Source organism: Megascapheus bottae, chromosome 3 (genome assembly GCF_031878675.1).
Source record: "Megascapheus bottae isolate mThoBot1 chromosome 3, mThoBot2.hap1, whole genome shotgun sequence".
NCBI lineage: Eukaryota > Metazoa > Chordata > Mammalia > Rodentia > Geomyidae > Megascapheus > Megascapheus bottae.
Genome location: NC_143511.1, coordinates 61,639,707 through 61,656,773, shown reverse-complemented (window position 1 = coordinate 61,656,773; position 17,067 = coordinate 61,639,707). Strand labels below are relative to the sequence as shown.

General features: G+C 48.1%; 1 protein-coding gene across 1 annotated transcript in view; it reads left to right on the top strand.

Annotated features, from left to right (window-relative positions):
* The window catches only part of Shb (SH2 domain containing adaptor protein B), a 124,038-nt gene that overhangs the window by 92,758 nt on the left and 14,213 nt on the right, over positions 1–17,067 (top strand). The window contains exons 4-5 of the mRNA XM_090330284.1: positions 6,325–6,496; positions 10,703–10,822. Coding sequence (XP_090186410.1) covers positions 6,325–6,496; positions 10,703–10,822 — 292 coding nt within the window. The remainder of the gene's footprint in view (positions 1–6,324; positions 6,497–10,702; positions 10,823–17,067) is intronic.

Genomic DNA, 17,067 nt, shown 5'->3' with positions numbered 1-17,067 from the left:
ATGGCATACCTGTGCAGATAGCATTCTGGGAAGCTGAGAGCACCCTGGCATCTACCTCAAAGTTTTTCCTAGGGTCTGTTTCTCCAGAGGATACTGGCCTGGCCACCCCACAATGAGAACCTGTGCTTTCAACCTTCTACCAGGGTGGTAGTGTACTGCCCTAGGACCAGCGTGCCCAAGGAGTGTGTGTAGCGGTCCCTGGTTGGTGATCCAAGGAATGTAAAGCAAATATTTACCAAAGTACTTACTGTCCTACAGCCACAGTGTGAGCCAGACCCCCTATGAACTAGTCAGGAGAAGGGGCCTCACCTGTGTGGACTTCAGTCTTCCCCTTCTGTGGAATGGGAATTCTTATGTATTTCGCTGTGTGAGTGAAGATCAGGCAGCACAGTTTGTGTGTTTAGAAAACTGAAAGAGAGCTCTGTTTTCACAGACACGGTTTTTAGTCATCCACAGTGTTTACATGATGGGGAAATTTATGACATTTTTATAGACTCTAGAGGTTATGCAGTGTACCCCATTTCTCAAACCAATGCAGCCTTCCCTACTTGCCCCCATGAACTCCCTGTCAAAGACTGTGTAGAAGAGGTATTTTGACTGTCTCTGTTTCTTTGGTGGTTTTTTTTTTTTTTTTTGCTTAATTTTTGGAGTCTGTTCAGAGGCTTGAATTCCAGGCTTAGATGCTGTCCCTGAGCTTTTTTGCCCAAGGTGCATGTTCTACCACTTGAGCCACAACTCCACTTCTGGTTTTTTGGTGGATAATTAGAGATTAGAGTCTCATGCTTTCATGCCCAGGCTGGCGTGGTACTATGATCCTCAGATCTCAGCCTCCTGAGTAGCTAGGATTACAAATGTGAGCTACCAGCACTTGACTCTGTTCCTTGTTTTGTTTTTGTAATAAGACATCCCTGAAGAAGTAGAAGGCTCCTCCTTGCAGCTGACCTGTGTTTTACAAGTGTAGCCCATACTCACTTGCTTTGGCTGATCCACTGAGAGGCCAAAGACACTTCCTTGGCAGCTGAGGCCAACTGAAAAGGCCCTTAGTCCTAAATGGAAAACTGGTAGAGCCACAGCTGGCCAGCCAAAAAGGAGCAACCTGACAATCTGCCTAGACAGCAGTGCTGGCTCTTCTGGGGCAGCCTTAGGTAAGGAGAGGTAATCCAGGGCTGCTTCCCAAGCAGAAGATCAAGGACTGAGGGTGGAGCCTGGCCAGGCATTCTGCTCCAACAGCTTGGGCAAGTTATATGGAGTTACCACGCACCTTGTTTGTAAAAACATGGACAGTAATAGCACCATTTTGTAGGTTCACTATGTTGATGAAAAATTTGCTTTTCAAATCCCCCATGGTGTCTGTGGATGCACACGAAGCACTAAATGAGAACTAAACTGTTCAGAACTGTTAAAATATCTTGAAGGAATCCAACTCCTGCCTTCCCTTTTCTGACTGATAATTGAGATTGCATGGTCCTGAAGAGCTGCATGGAAACTCATGCATTCCACAGATGCTGAGCTTCTTCTGTACAGCCACCAGGATTCCAGGTGTGGAATATTTAGCAGGAACAAACAGTAACATGTTCTCCCTTTGGAGCTCTCAAGTCAGTCAAGAATTGTATGGAAATTGAGGAATGGGGATGAAGATAATTTCTGGCATGGGGGACTTTTGTGTGAGCATCATGTGACCATGGGCAGGGATATCACACTTCCAGGGAGCCTGTCTGTGCAGATGGGCAGTTAAAGCTCAGAAGAATTTAGAAATATGCCCAAAGTTGCACAGTAATGGCAGAGGAGGATTAAATCTAGGTCTTCCCAGCTCTTAAGTCTATATCCTTTCTATAAGACAGAGCACCACTTTCTGCCCTAGCCTTGTTTGGCCCAGAGGCCACTTACTGAAGGCAGCTATTTGTGCATGTCTGAGGGTAAAGTGGCTGCAGAGTTTGTGCCCCATTTTGAGAGGATATCTACCTCACTCTAATGGAGGCCAGTGCTGAGATAGAGGTTCAGATAAGGGACCTCAGGACTTACAGGAAGACAAAAGAATTCCATCTGGGGTTCTAGGGCAGAGGCTACCCCAGCTGAGCTGGGAAGAATAGGTGAGATTTTTGAAGACAGATAGTGAAGAAAGGGATTCCATAGATTAGATACAAACAAAGCAAAGCTAAAGACAAGTGTGGGATTTGAAGATAATCCATCCTCACTGGTGAGAGCATACTGGTGAGGTGGAGCCCCGAGTGGACTTCAAGGGAAAGCCACCTGTGGAAGGTCAGATGGGGCTGAGTCACTGTCCATGAATGCTGGGAAACCAGCAAGGGTTCAAAGCCCAGCAAAATAATAATGTAGAGGGTCATTGATTGACATTTTGAAGGTTGTTGTCTCTGGGCCACTCAGAACTGTAAATAAAAAGGAGTTGAACCCTAAAGAAGCACATTTGTTTCATCTGAGCAAACATTTTTATAGTGGAGGGAAGGCACACAGAACACAGGGGTCAATGACAGCACCTGTACCAGGCCCCAGAGGTTTCTATGCATCCCCTCTCAGGCAGATCAGGAGGCTTCTTCTGGCCTGGCCCTCCACTGCTTTTGTGAGGAAGACAGGTAAGCTGAGCTGACCATGTGTCTCCACAGTCCCCCACTCAGTCTCCCGCTGCCACAGGACTCAGAACCTCTAGAAGAGCACTTTCTGTGCCCTACTCAGTCCTCCCTTCATAACCCATTACCCCCACACAGAAAGATGACCAGGAGGACTAGTCCTATGAGAGCCCCAGATACTGTCCTCTGTTGTTGCCTGGGACTAAACTTCTGGACTGATGGCTACAAAATCTGTAACATGTTCCAAGGAAAGACCAGGAGAGAGTCCCAAAGGTGAGAGTACTTGCTGGGTCATAAAGCATGATCCCGGTCCTCTGACTGGAGCTCTTAGAAGACATTTTGGTCAGATTGGTGCTAACTTGATGGGCCCTGGGGCCATCCCACTTCCATACCAGTGCCTCATCCCAGCTTGCTCTGAGTCCCTCCCTGTTGCAAGATTCTGACTTGGATTGTTCATTGCCTATAGGTGGAATTCATTAGATTCCATCATTCTAAGAGCTCACAGGAGAAGCATATTTTCTCTCAATACAGATATTCTTTTGAATGATTGTGTCTTTATCTTGTGCAAAGAAATCACTAAATTAAAAGAATTGCCATTTTAAATTGCAGATTAAAGAGAAACTTAATTAGAAGGGATGAAAGCAGTTATGTTTGGAGCTTTTGTTCTTTATTCCCCACCCCCACCCCTTTGACTGCTGAAGCACTGCACTTGGAGTTTGTATATTTGTATTTTAGGTGAAATGATTTGCCTAATTAAGCCTGTCATTCATCCCCACCTGTTCTCTAAAATACATGACTACATTAGTAAGCTTGCCAGCAAATGTATAAATTAATTCAGTGGGGAATTAGTGTTGACTAGAATGTTTTTAGGTTTTATCCAATTTATCGGGTAAGAAAACCGGTATTTTTTTTCCCCTAATAAAGCAACCTAGCAGCTCATTAAATTTCTTCGTTTAGGCATTCATTAAACACCTAGTACCAAGTCATACTATGGTACGCATGGAGGGAAAAGGATGCAGGGTACAGCCCCTGCCCTTGAAGAGTCCAACAAGGAAACTGGTGATTAGGGTACCATGGGCTGAAGTCAAAGGCAGTCTGGGGAGAGGTGAGTTCAAAGAAGGCTTCCTGGAAGGGATAGCCCCAAAGGGTAATAGAATCAGGTATAGAGGTCAGCCAGACTTGAGGCTGAGCAGACATCCAGGGCCTTGGAAGGCTTTACAGACTACAGAAGATCTTGGGCTCCTTTCCTACTCTCTGGTCTGTTCTCCCTTCCCTCCCTCTGTGGGGATTAATATTGCCTGAATCCCTCAGTTTCTGGCTTTAGCCAGTAGAGCTTGTCTTTCTCTTTCTAAACTGTGGCAAAACTAAGCCTAGAGCCTCACCTCCAGACTACCCACACATCCTGCTGAGCTTCAGCCTCCTGCCCCTGACAGTGCAGCCTTAGCAGAGAGGAACGTCCCCTAACAGATGGGAACTGGCCTGGCCCCATCTTAGTGAGACATTGCCTTCCCTGGCCTTGAATCTTATCTGACAATCCTCCCTGACTCACATACACGTGGAATCGTGTGCCATTGGAGAGAGTTCCCAGGGCCCTATTTTATGTTGTCCATAGTCACTCAGATAGCAAACAGGGTTCTTTCATGCCAGCCAGCCTGAGTGTTATCTGGGCTCTTTTGCTGCCCCTTACCTGTCCATCAACACCACTGTTCACTTTCACCCCAGGGTGCCCACCAAGAGCTCTTCAAGGTGAGTACTTGGGTCAGAACCTGCTTTACTACTTCCTTCCCTGCCCAAGAACATGTATGCCATCTGACCAGCTGCCATGAGGGTTATGTGGAGCAGATGCTGAGGGAATGATGAAACTGTTGGGAAGCCAGAAGGCCAGATGCCCATGGCAGTGGGAACACAAGGGCCTAAGGGCCTAGTTCTAGCCTAGGCTTGGCCAGGGACATGGGGTTAGGGGAGCATCTGGAGCCGTTCTGCAGGTGTGGACCTTGCTGACCTGGCAACCTCTGTGTACTCTGGTGTATTCTCTCATCTGTCTTCACCTTATCCCAGTGAAGTAGAATATGAGAGCTCAGGGAGGTTGAATGACTTAGCTAAGGCACCACGAGCATCAGCAGATATAAAGAGGAGGAAAGGGACTGGAAATGTGGCTTGGTAGCCGAGTGCTTGCCTCGCATGCATGAAGCCCTGGGTTCAATTCCTCAGTACTACATAATCAAAAAATAAAAAATAATCTGTTAGGAGTAGAATTCAGCTTAATCTGGTATTTGATATGAAGTCTCTTGTATCTGCATTGAGCAGATGTGATCATCATAAAAATATGTATTATGATAACAGCATCTAACAAAGGTCTCCCTGCCAGGCACTCTGCTAAGATGACTGTGTGCCTCACTTATTTCATCTCCATGAGGTTAGGGCTCTCATCATCCAAGTCTTTCAGAGGGAAACTGGGGCCCAACAGGAAAACCTGCAAGTAAACTAGTTGGTCCCCAGAAACCCTCTGTAATCTCTAGCTCATTGTCCTTTCTGTAGGGTATTTGTGCCCTCCGCAAGCCTGTAAGGGGTGTCATGGGCCTACAGGCACAGGACAGGAAGGAAAGCAGGTAAGAGTGTCCATCCTCCATCCTCAAGCTCATGTGCTACTTTAGCTTCACTGTGTCTTGCAGGGACTGGTATGAGGAGGAGCAGGCTCAGTGACAACATGACACCCTAAGAAGAACTCTCTAGGGTTGACTCAGGAGAAAGGGGCAGATGGGGCCATTGTGGCCTGGCTGGGATAGTAGAATGGGAGGAGAGGAGGCTTTTGGAGGCAGGCTTTCCACACTATGAGGAACAGCTTTTCCCCTGAGAGCCATCCAGATGATCTAGAACCTTTGCTAGAATTGGAGGGAGAACCCTGTATGCAAGGGCTTAGCTCACTGGCCTTCGGAGACATATTATACAGCCCCTCAGATACACTCTCACTTGGCACAGCCACATAGCCCCTACATGTCCTGTCTTGAGAAACTGCCTTGGCCTGTCTTATTGTTATAACAAATCTGAGTCTGGTTATTTATTAAGAAGAGGGGATTGCTTTGGCTCATGTTCTGGAGGCTGAGAAGTCCAAGGGCATGGTACTAGGGGTTTCAACTGCTGCCAGAAAGCAGAAGGGTGAGTGGGCAAACAGAGAAAACAGGAGGGGTACCCTGGCTTTATAAGATAGCTCGATCGCCGGGAGTTTGGCCTAATGGTTAAAGTGCTTGCCTAGCATGCATGAAGACCTGGGTTCGATTCCTCGGTACCACATACATAGAAAAAATGCCGGAAGTGGTGCTGAGGCTCAAGTGGTAGAGCTCTAGCCTTGAGAAAGTCCAAGGACAGTGCTCAGGCCCTGAGCTCAAGCCCAGGACTGGCAAAAAAAAAATAAAATAAAATAAAATAAAAGATAGCTCGATCATATCACCATCACAATAGCCTTCTATTCACGAGAACTTCACTCCCACCTCCCAAACACCTCTGTCTAAGCCCCACCTCCCAACACTGTGCCTTGAGCAATTAAGATTCCAATACTTTTAACTTTGGGGGATATACTCAAAACTGCAGCAGAAGCCAGTGTTTTGGGAACAATGATTTTCCATTGCATGAAACTGTGCCTCTACCAAACTGTAAAATACAACTCAATAGATGACTGTTGCCTCAAACCATGTGCCTTGCAGAGCCACCTGATAACCATGCTCTTTCTTTGCTTCCACAGCTCAGTTCAATGGCAATGAGAAGCGACAGTCATCTCCCTCACCTTCAAGGGACCGGCGGCGTCAGCTTCGTGCTCCAGGAGGGGGCTTCAAGCCCATCAAACATGGGAGTCCAGAGTTCTGTGGGATTCTGGGAGAAAGAGTGGATCCTGCTGTCCCACTAGAGAAGCAGATGTAAGTTCTATAGATCAGAGTCCAGTGCCAAGCCCAGTATATCTCATTGTTGTACCTCTGTTCATTGATTTTGCCTTGGGAGTGCAGGAGTTCTGGGTCCTTCCTGGCCTCTTATTTGCAGAGGCTGCAGAAGAGGCAGCTCCAGGACTAGAACGTGTATCTCATGACTCCTGGGCCTGCCCATGTCCTTCCTCATAATGTTACCACCATTTTCCTCAATGGCTAGTCGAGAGACTGAGAAATCCGCTGTGTGATTCACCCCCTTCTCAACCTGAGCTGACGAGCTTCCTTGTGGGTATCATGTGCTGTATCAGTCTTGGCCCTGGGGACTCTGGTGTTGCTTATTAGCTGGTAGTGCTTTTCTCTCCCTGCCCCCAACAGGAAAAGCTTGCTTGAAGAGCAGGATGCTAGGTTTTCCGAATGATGTCATGTTCTGCCCTTGGAAGTATGTGCTGTTGTCCTGGGAGGCTGCAGTCTCCTGCCTCATGGAGCTTGCTGGGAGCCCAGCCAGTGTTGTTAATCAGCTCTCACAGCCATGCAGATTGTGCAGCCAGCTTTGCTTATTTCTGATCAAATGTGCACTTGTTAATCAACAAACAGAGCAGAGACTCCTGGAAGGCAGCCCGTGTGCAGCCTGACCATCAGTAGCCAGGCCTGTCTGCCTATCTGGATTAGCTAAAATCATTCCATTCTCTTTCTACTCCCAGATGAAGCTGGGTGCCCTTCCTTTCCCATTTCTGCCCCAGAAGACCCTCACCAAGTCCAAAGATATATCTGCCTTTCCTTCCCATATAACCTGGTCTTCCCAGGATTATCCTGGCCTTCCAGAACTCCTGAATTTCCTACTTTAAAGATGTATTTAGGTTACTTGTACTTTCAGTACAGCCTCATGTAGACAAAGAACCACCTGTACCCAGTGCTATCCTGTGTCATTGTTACTACCAGCTTATAAACACAATTTTTGCCCAAGAAAATGAAGAAAATAATCTTGACTTGCCCCTGTGTATCACAAGCCCTGTAAGAGCAGGAACTTTTCTGAGAGACCACCATACCAGAACTGTGGCTAGAACATGGCCCAGAACAGTGCCTGGCATGTAGTAGGACCTGAATAAATATCAACTGAAGAGTTCCCAAAGATTCTGTTGTTCTACAACTCATTTACTTCCACTTCTCTGTCCCTAACCAGCTCCTCTTTTCTACCCCAGACAGCCCCCTCCTCTTGGGGCCTTCCAATGTCTCCTGCCTTTGTGTCTGTTCTTCTCCCCAGTTGCTCCCTCTGGCACCTTACCTCTGCTTGACCTGTTTCCAGCTATGTGCTCTCTGGACACTCTCTCCCATGAAGGTGGTGATAAATCACCTCTTCCAGAGTTCTTCACTCTCATACCTGGCTGCCTCCCTGGCATTTCAAGCCAATGTGTTTAAAACTGGGATCTTGATCACCTCAGAACTTGCTCTCCCCCCGTCTTCCACGTGGGTATAGTTAGAGCTGAAGCCACAAAGTTCTGTGGCTTCCTTTTTCTGTCTATCCACACTCCCTTCTGCACAATCAATGCAGCAGCCTCTGAATTCACCTTCTACTTCCCTCAGTGTCCTTCTTAGGTCAGGCTGGTTAATTTTCTATAAGATCATTCACAACAAATAGAACAATGTATATATAACACACCCTTTCTAGCATGCTTGGAATCAAATCTGATTGCTTGCCTTGGCCCATAAGGTCTACTTATAACTGGACCTTGCCTCCAGTCCATTCTCATCCTGTACCACTCAGTGCCGCAGTGCTTGGACCATTATTGTTGCCTATCTGCTGTGTGAACATCCCAATCACATTCCTGCCTCAGGACCTATACACTTACTATTTCTTCTGGCTCTTTATACGGTGGCTCCTCAGAATTTTTAAATTAATATTCTCTCTCTTTGGGGGCCTCTCCTGTTTTTTTTTTTTTTCTACAGCCACCCCTTTCCCTCCACAGTCCTTGCTTTGCCACAGCCTTTGTATAGCACTTATTACTCTCTGGGATGGTTTTCCTCTATCCGCTTGTTGACTTTACCTCTCCACGTCAGCCTGATGAGATCAAGGCTGTAGGGAGCAGTGAGTAAATATTGGATGAGCCAATGGATATCGAATGGAATGAATGGAAATAATTGAGGCTCTCTTATGTTCTGGTTTTGACTTGGCTGGCCAGTCAGGGCCCAACATGCCCCCAAAATAGCTTCCCTCCTAGTCTCTTTTCATTCCACGCAGAGCTTATTTAGGCCCCACAGTTGGTCCCTACTCCCATGAACCCACAGAAACCCTGCCTGGCTCCCTGTCCTGCTGACAAGCTGCCCATGGCTGCCTGGCTCCTGACCTGGTGCCCTTTACCCTTTGTCTCTCCTTTGATCCTAGACTCCCAAGACCATGCTTGTGCCTTTCCCTTTTCAGGAAGTGCCAGGAAAGACTGGCAGCTAATCCTATTTATCATCCAGGAGATTATCCTTAATAAGGATCCAGACAACACACCTCCTCCCCCACCCCACCTCCTGCAGCCTATTTGAGACAACCCCACTTGTGTGATCGGGAAGAGCCAGGCAGCGGGCAGCACTTCCCCCAGAGACCACACTTCCAGGCCTTCCCTGAGGATGTCTCAGCTTCCCATGGCTTGTCGGCTCACTGGAGGTTGTGTTCCCCAGCAGGCTGTCTGGAGGGTGTCACACCAGTCTGTTACCTCTCATTTCAGAAGCCAGCTCTATCCTTGTCTCACTGGTTTCTCCCCATGACAGCCACTTTAAAGCACAACTTGGGCCTTGGTGCTCCTGAAAACATTTTCATTGTGGCTGGCCAAGTATTCCCAGCCTCACCTTCCTATTTCTGTATAACCAGAGAGAAAGACAGCTCTTCCATGCATGCCCTGCCAAGCAGCCTTCCCTAGACAGAGTGCTCCATTTAGTCTCTATTCTCCAGTCTTTTTTAGATTTTGATGTATCATGCTGCTGCTGCTGCTGCTGACTGCAGTGTCAGTGACAGGAAGCACACAGTGACTGGATGCAGAGGTTTGTCTAGGCGGAATGTCAGAGCTCTTAGAGGTACACATATGGAAGCATAATCCCCACATTAGCTGAGATAAAGCACAAAGGAGACTACACAAATTACATCCTGAAGTCCTAATACACAGGTAGCATCATCCATTGTTGAAACCACTCCACTTCAGAACCTACACAAACCCTTCCATGGGTCATCCATTTCATCCTCACCACCCCAAAAGAGACTGACATGATGAAGCTCAGCCAGCTTAGGTGGCTTGTTATCCCTGTGACCTCTGGGGTAGTGAGACAGACTCCAGGCTCCATCTCTCTGTCTCCTCACCTTGTAACCTGTGGGTACCAGTCCTTAAGGCTTATGAGTTTTACTCAGGAGTTTGAGGTATACCCCCTTATTTGTGTTGTGTATATTAACTCTTCCATTGATATTTTCCCTCCAGCTTTCCCAATCATCAAAAGCATTGTCCCAATTTCTGTGATGGGATTCTTGTGTCTGTGCATGGAACCTAACCCTCCCCTCTGGCATGGGGTGGGTAGTGTCTGAGACCCTCATGTACCTAGAGGCATCTGGCAGAAGCATAATGTAGCAGCCCTGTCCTGAGTTAAGAGTGCTGCCCTTAGAGTGACCTTCCTGTCAGCACCCAATATGGCTTCTGTGTCCTTCAGAGAAATGCCCCTGACCTGTTCTACCTCGCACCTAGGGCCACACTGCCCATTCCTGTCCTTGATCTTCAGCCACTGGCCTCTGGCTCGTTCCATATCCTGTACAGGTGACTCCCCAGGCCTGTGCCTTAACTACTCTTCCCGCTCCCAGAACAGCTCCTTTCTGGCCACTGTTCTTCATGATTTCCTGAAGTATCATCTTCTCCACTGGCTTCCCTAACCATCCTGCCTAAAATCATAGTCCCCAGCTCCCCTTTACCTTCTTAGTACCTGGCACCCACAGTGTACTGTGTGACCCCAGAGGGTTATGAACCTCAAGCAAGATAGGTTGACTGGGTTTGACACTCTTTTTCTCCCTTCAGGATCTGGCATTCAGCAGGTACTCAGAAAACAGCTGTTGAATTATGGAACAAATGCAGGCACCTGCCTTGTCACAGGAGGCTATCTGGGGGCAACAAGGCTCTCTCTCTGGTCATTATGAGGCTGTCCCTACTGGGCTCTGACTGTGCTCTGCCCTCTCCCCAGATGGTATCATGGAGCCATCAGCAGAGGAGATGCTGAAAACCTGCTGCGACTCTGCAAGGAGTGTAGCTACCTTGTCCGCAACAGCCAGACCAGCAAACACGACTACTCCCTGTCCCTGAAGTGAGTATAGCCTGCCCCTCCATAGCCCACCACCACTGTCCTGTGAGGGACAGACCCACAGCCCCTGGGGAACTTCCTAACAGGAGTTACTTCATTTGCTCTTATTCGCCTGGGCACAGAGGAACTATTCTGGTGGTCTCTTCTTCCTTCCAAAGAAGAGGTCTTGTCCTAGGGATTATAGTAGCTTTGCTATCACTCAGGCGACCAGCCAGCTCTGTTCCAGGCTCTCAGTTGTAGTAGCCAACCCAAGGGGCAGGGCCAGGACTCCAGAGTAACTGACTATCTGAACCCTCCACGGTGCCAACCTTTTGATTATGTTTTCCCTATACGTGTGAGTTGTCTTCTAGGCTGGCCTGGTTTTATCAGGTCTGGCTGGTTAAGAGGAACTGGGGAGAGCTGGGAGGCATCCTATGTTACTATCTGTGGCTACTCTGCAGACTGTCAGGTCTTCCTGACCTGTGAGGAGCTGATGTCAGGAATAAGAGAAATGTCACCAATAAGAGAAGGGAGTTTGGTCGGGCACTGCATGAATCAGTGCTATTGCTGTGTGGGACCCAAGGAATCTTCTAAAAACCCATTTTAGGTCTTTTTAACTCCCCCAAGTAGGCGAATTAGAAGCAAATTCCAGCTCTGGGAGGGAAGAAGCTTTCTAACAGTCGATAAAAAATGAGAGTTAGCCAAAATGGCCTGAAGACAACACATCTTGTCATTGATCGAGGTCAAGGGGAAATGTACAATGAAAGGCCAGACTAGAATAGAGCATTTCTAGCCAGCTGGACGAAAATACTCTACTCAGAAAGTAGGAGTGTTGCTGAGTACTATTGCTGAACACCGGAAGTAGGAGTAAAGCCTCTGACTTCAAAAATCCGACCAATCACGGCAGTGGAGGAGACTTGAGTATACTGAAGCACACCTGAGTTCACAAGCTGGGTTGAGGGCAGGTGGAGTCAGGAGCACATGTACCCCGTGCATGATGATGGGCCAAGGCTGCTGACTCCCAGCTACTCTAAACCTTTACTCAGATAATATTGCAACAACCCAGGAATGAGCTGCAAGGCTCAGGGAAAACAGGTGGCATCAGCCATCAGACTCTTGTGTGGCCAGCCTTCTCTGCAGATCCAGGCAGCCTGCTGTCTCTCTGGGGCACTGGTCTTACTAGGCTATTGCTCCTAACCCTGTCAGTCTCTTGAATTCCTCCAGCATTCATTTCCTCTGGCATTCTTGCTGCCTGGGAACCTAGCCCAGAGGCATCTCTATAGAAGTCCTGACTGGATGCACAGCAGAATAAGGAACAGAGTGTCATACTCCAAGCTCTGCTACTCACCAAGGGTCCAGGACCTGTCCAGACTCTTCCTTCTTTTTTTTTTTTTTTTTTTTTTTGCCAGTCCTGGGCTTGGACTCAGGGCCTGAGCACTGTCCTTGGGTTCTTCTTCTCAAGTTTAGAGCTCTACCACTTGAGCCTCAGCACCTTTCTGGCTTTTTTCTATGTATGTGGTACCAAGGAATGGAACCCGGGTCTTCGTGCATGCTAGGCAAGCATTCTACCACTAGGCTAAACTCCCAGCCCTCGGCCTTCCTCTTTGTGCATGGCAGTAGGCCAGGTCTGAACTAAGCAGCCTAGCTGGGCACCAAGGCCATACAGTAACTCCATATCCCTTTGTGTGGGGATGTGGAGGATCCACATGAGTACTCAGTCTATTGAGCACATGCCATGGTTGACTTGCCACCAAGGAGGCAAGAGTTTAGAGCCAGTTACCAAAGTAACTGTGATTTAGTTAGCCAGTGTCCAGCCCAGCTATACTAACTTGCTCAGCCCCACAGTATGCTTCAAGCCCCCAGCCCTTTTTTTCTTTCTTTCTTTTTTTTTCCCCCCAGTCATGAGGCTTGAACTTGAAGCCTGGGAGCTGCCCCTGAGCTTTTTTTTTTTTTTGGCTCAAGGCAAAACTTCACTTCTGCTTTTTGGTAGTTAATTGGAAATAAGAGTCTCACGGACTGACTTTGAACCATGATCCTCAGAGCTCAACCTCCTAAGTAGCTAGGATTACAGGTGTGTGCCACCAGCACCCCATTTGCTTTAAATCCATTTGTAAGAGGCCCGAGGTCTAAGATTTGGACAGGCACCCTTTCCCACCACTGAGCTCTGTGTGTGTTGAGCAAATACTTCCCTTCTCTGGATCAGTGTCCACAGCCGCTAACAAGGTTTAGACTTTGATGATCCCTAGAGGCACTTCCACCTCTATCAAGATATTTCCTGACTCTTACATGTCCCCATCCGTGCATGCAGCCCTCTTTTTCTTTGGCGTGCTCCAGCTAAACTAACTGTACCTCCTGGCCTAGGAAAGGAACCATAACAGCCACTAGGACCCAGGACAAGTGCCAGGATCTGATTGGCTGCACCTGTCCTGTCTGATCTAATCATGAGAGCTGTGGTTTGGGTGACTGCTCTTGCCCAAGGGAGCTGGAGATGGAAAGTTTAGTTTGCATGCTTGTCTGAAGCCATGAGATCACTTCCTTCCCCCAAGACCAGAATCAGCTTTCCTTTTAAGAACCCCAAGATAGGAAGGTGGATTTGCTTCATGTGCATCATGACAAGTTGAGTTGCCAACTAGGGGACAACTCCCTGGCATTAATAACCTTGATCAGAAGCAGAACAGCCTGATACTGCAGGTCCTGACTGCTTGGGATAAGGCACTAGCCTTCCCAGCCATCGTGCATGCAAGGTGCATAGGTTCTCACTTACTTGGGCCTGCCTACCAGAGCTGTGGGAAATGGCAACCCCATGCCTTCACAGCTATCAGGAGTGCAAATAGACATTAGAATTTCAGCTATGCTGGTTCTGCACTGCTGGCCATTTTCATGTAAGCCATGAGAGTGTTCTAGAGGGTGAAGAAAGCATTGAGATGAGACTACTACCCCCAGAGGACCAGACCCTCCACCCATTCTGTCCTCCTTCAGAAGGTATTTATCAGAGCCAGGCACTGGGTTAGGCTCACAGCATCCAGTTCATCCTGCACCTTGCTGCACATAGGTCTGCACCAAAGGCCCTTTGGAAGCCAGAGTTGGCTTATGGGTTGGGAAGCTATGCCACAGAAGGCTGGAAGAAGCTGCAGGAGGAGGTTGCAAGTGAGTCTTTAAAGAGATCATATTCCGTGGCCAGGAGTGTGGCCTAGTGATAGAATGCTTACCTAACATGCACTAAGACCCAGGCTCAATTCCTCGGTACCACATACATAGAAAAAAGCCAGAAGTGGTACTGTGGCTCGGTGGTAGAGCGCTAGCTTTAAGGAAAGCCCAAGGACAGTGCTCAGACCCTAGGACTGGAGGGAGAGAGACAGGGCTGGAGCGAATCATATTCCCCAATCAGGAATGACTAGCATCTCAGTGGGAGGCACAGCCCTGGACATACAAAGGGAGCACCTTCCTAGAGGAGCTCTCCGTGTCAAGTTCTCAGTATAGGAATCACAGACATACAGATACTACTGAGTCCTGTTGGACTGCACTTAAACCCCACTTCCCCTGGGTGTCTGTAGATATTTTAGAAGGCCTGCATGTTTTCCTTAGAATGGCCCTGAAGAGTGGCTGGGGTAAATACCCAGACTCCTTCATCTGAGAATACAGAGAGGTATATGCCTGATAGGTTTGTCTAACTGAGGCCAGAACAGAGGAAGTTGGGCCTGCCTTCCTCCTCCCTAGCACTTCTTACTCTGGGTCAAAAGGCCTTCTGGTGGCCCTCAGTGCTATCCTTAGTGGCCTGTCTAGTCCAGTTGCTTTGCCTCATGTGTGAGGAACCCAGTAGAAATCCACAATAGACCCTCCTCACAGCCTAACAGGCTGCCCTCTTGGCACTGAACTCCAGTCATGATACAAGGAGTGATGACTGTTGCCTCTGTGCATATCACCATACCCCATAGATTCAGCCACGCTGGCCCTTATGTGGCCTCCCAGGCTTCTTGTAGTCACTGTATACCCAAGACTGTGACAATACTCCCTCCTCATCACATCTCAGTGCCCATCTGTGATAGATGTCCCACTTCTGAAACTGACTTCAGAGGTCCTGCAAATGGCCTTTGTCATACCCCTGTCCTACCTAACTGCAAAGCTGTCCCTCTTGCCACCTCTAGCCTGACTGGATGGGTTTAAGCTGACTCTGCATCCACAACTGGCCCCTGAAGCTTTCTCTGTAGCCAATGGAAGCCTTTAAAGGGCTGAGCCTTTAGAAACTGGCAAAAAAAACATGAAACACACATACTTTCCTATGTCTGGGAAGGCAAGTGGGGTAAAGCGATGGAAAGTCGTGAGAAATCTCATTAAAAGGGCTCTCTAGGCACTTTGGACTCTGAGTGGTTCTTCACAAGTTCTGGCTTCACAAACTTTTGTAGAAAAAATCCAGACAAAATAAGGAATAGGAGACTTCCAAGACTGCAGTTAGCAGCTGGTGGAGAGAAGGGGAATCCTTCATGGGCGGAGGCTGGGGGGGGGGGGGCCTTCAGGGTGGGGACACACATAATGGTGCTGGGGCACTGTGGAATCCTCATCCCCATGGGGCAGGTGGCCTTCTTAAAGCCCTTCCAAAGGGGCTTTTGGCTTTCAACTCCCCAGAAACAAATCTCCAGCCTCCTTACAGATGTGACCTCAGGGAGGCTTTTAGTACCTGACTTGCTACCACAGCCCCTTCTGTCCTCCCTCAGCCCTTTGAACTCCACCCCACTCAGAGACAGTTGTTGAGCCCACAGCTGATAAGGACACACATGGAACACACATGGAACATATGTAGAAAATAGAAAGCAGGAGGGAAGGAACCAGAGAAAGGGTTTAAAGGGTGAAAAAGTCTTAAACCATGAATGGTTAGAGAGAAATGGGCACAGAGGCAGGGACTGTGGGGGTGTGGAAGAATAACATAATACATTGAACTGCACCCGGGAGGAGAGGGATGAAGCCCCAGTTTCCAGGCCAAGGGGTTGGGGACCTTGTCCCCAAGAGGCAGTGAGAGTCACAGCAAGGTGCGGTGATGCTCTACAGGCTGAGTCTAGACCCACTAGTGAACTAGGAGCACCATAAGAGTTAGCCAGGAGGTAACAGATCCTGCCTCCCTCTGCCCTATCCATCTCATTCCAGTCTACACAGTGTGAGTGCAAGCAACATAAAGAGGAAACCCCAGGCTTCCAGATCAGAGGTTAGAGTCTTTAAAACTTGCCGTGGCAGCAGCAGTGTGTACAGAATCCTGGACTCTTGAAACATAAGTCTGAGTTGTCTTTGCTTCCCTAATATATAGGGCTGTTGTTTTCCCCACCAGAGTCTTTAAAGCAAGGAACTAAGGGTATGTACAATCGGTGGAATAGTGCGTGATCAGTGGTATATAGTCTGTGCCAAACCTGAGTTCATCTCTGTGTTGCAAAACTAAATATATAAAATGAATGTCTGAAAGTTTGCTTGGCATGCTTGCTTCCAGTTTAAGGATTCCATGATCAGGCCTCACAAACTTTCCCCTCAGTCTGAGGACAGAAAGGAGGCCCTTCCTCCATCCCAGGTAGAACAGAAGGGTAGGACAGTATATGAAGACACACTGCCTGCCTTTCAGCTTTCTTGATAAAATCCCTTTGCATCTGCTTGGTGCAGCCAAGTAATCTAACTGCTGGGCTCAAGGTCTCCAGCGGCAAATGCCTCTTTGGCTCTAGTAGAGGAGAGTGGGTGAGTAGATGTTATGAGACTAAGGCTACACATTTCAGTTCGAGGTATTTTTCTTTCTTGTCTCCTCTCATTGATTTATATGGTGAAGGAGAGAGTTTTCAAACAGTAGGCATGTCTGGGTCTAGGCAAGCAGGAGTGTGATTAATCTTAGTTTGTTGCTGCTGACAGCCAAGAGCAAGAAATAATAAAGGCTTGCAGGGTGGTGTGGGAGATGAAGAGAGGCTGCATCCTGCGGCCTTCAACAGGGAACACAGACTTCATTTACTTCTTTTAGGCCAACATCTGAAGCTCTAGGGCTGAATGTATAGCTCAGTGGTACAATACTTGCATAACATGTGCAAAACCCTGGGTTCTACTTCATAATGGGGGGAGTCCAAATATTTAACTCCACCATGACTACCCCACTCCCATGCCTAAACCTCCAAGGGAACCATTCTGAAGCCACTGCAGGGCTCCTCAGAGTAACTTTGATCTGATCAGTACTTGCTTGCTCTAGTTCCCAGCGGGCCCCTGTAGGCACAGTGAATCCTCCTGAGGACATTCATACTCTCAAGGAA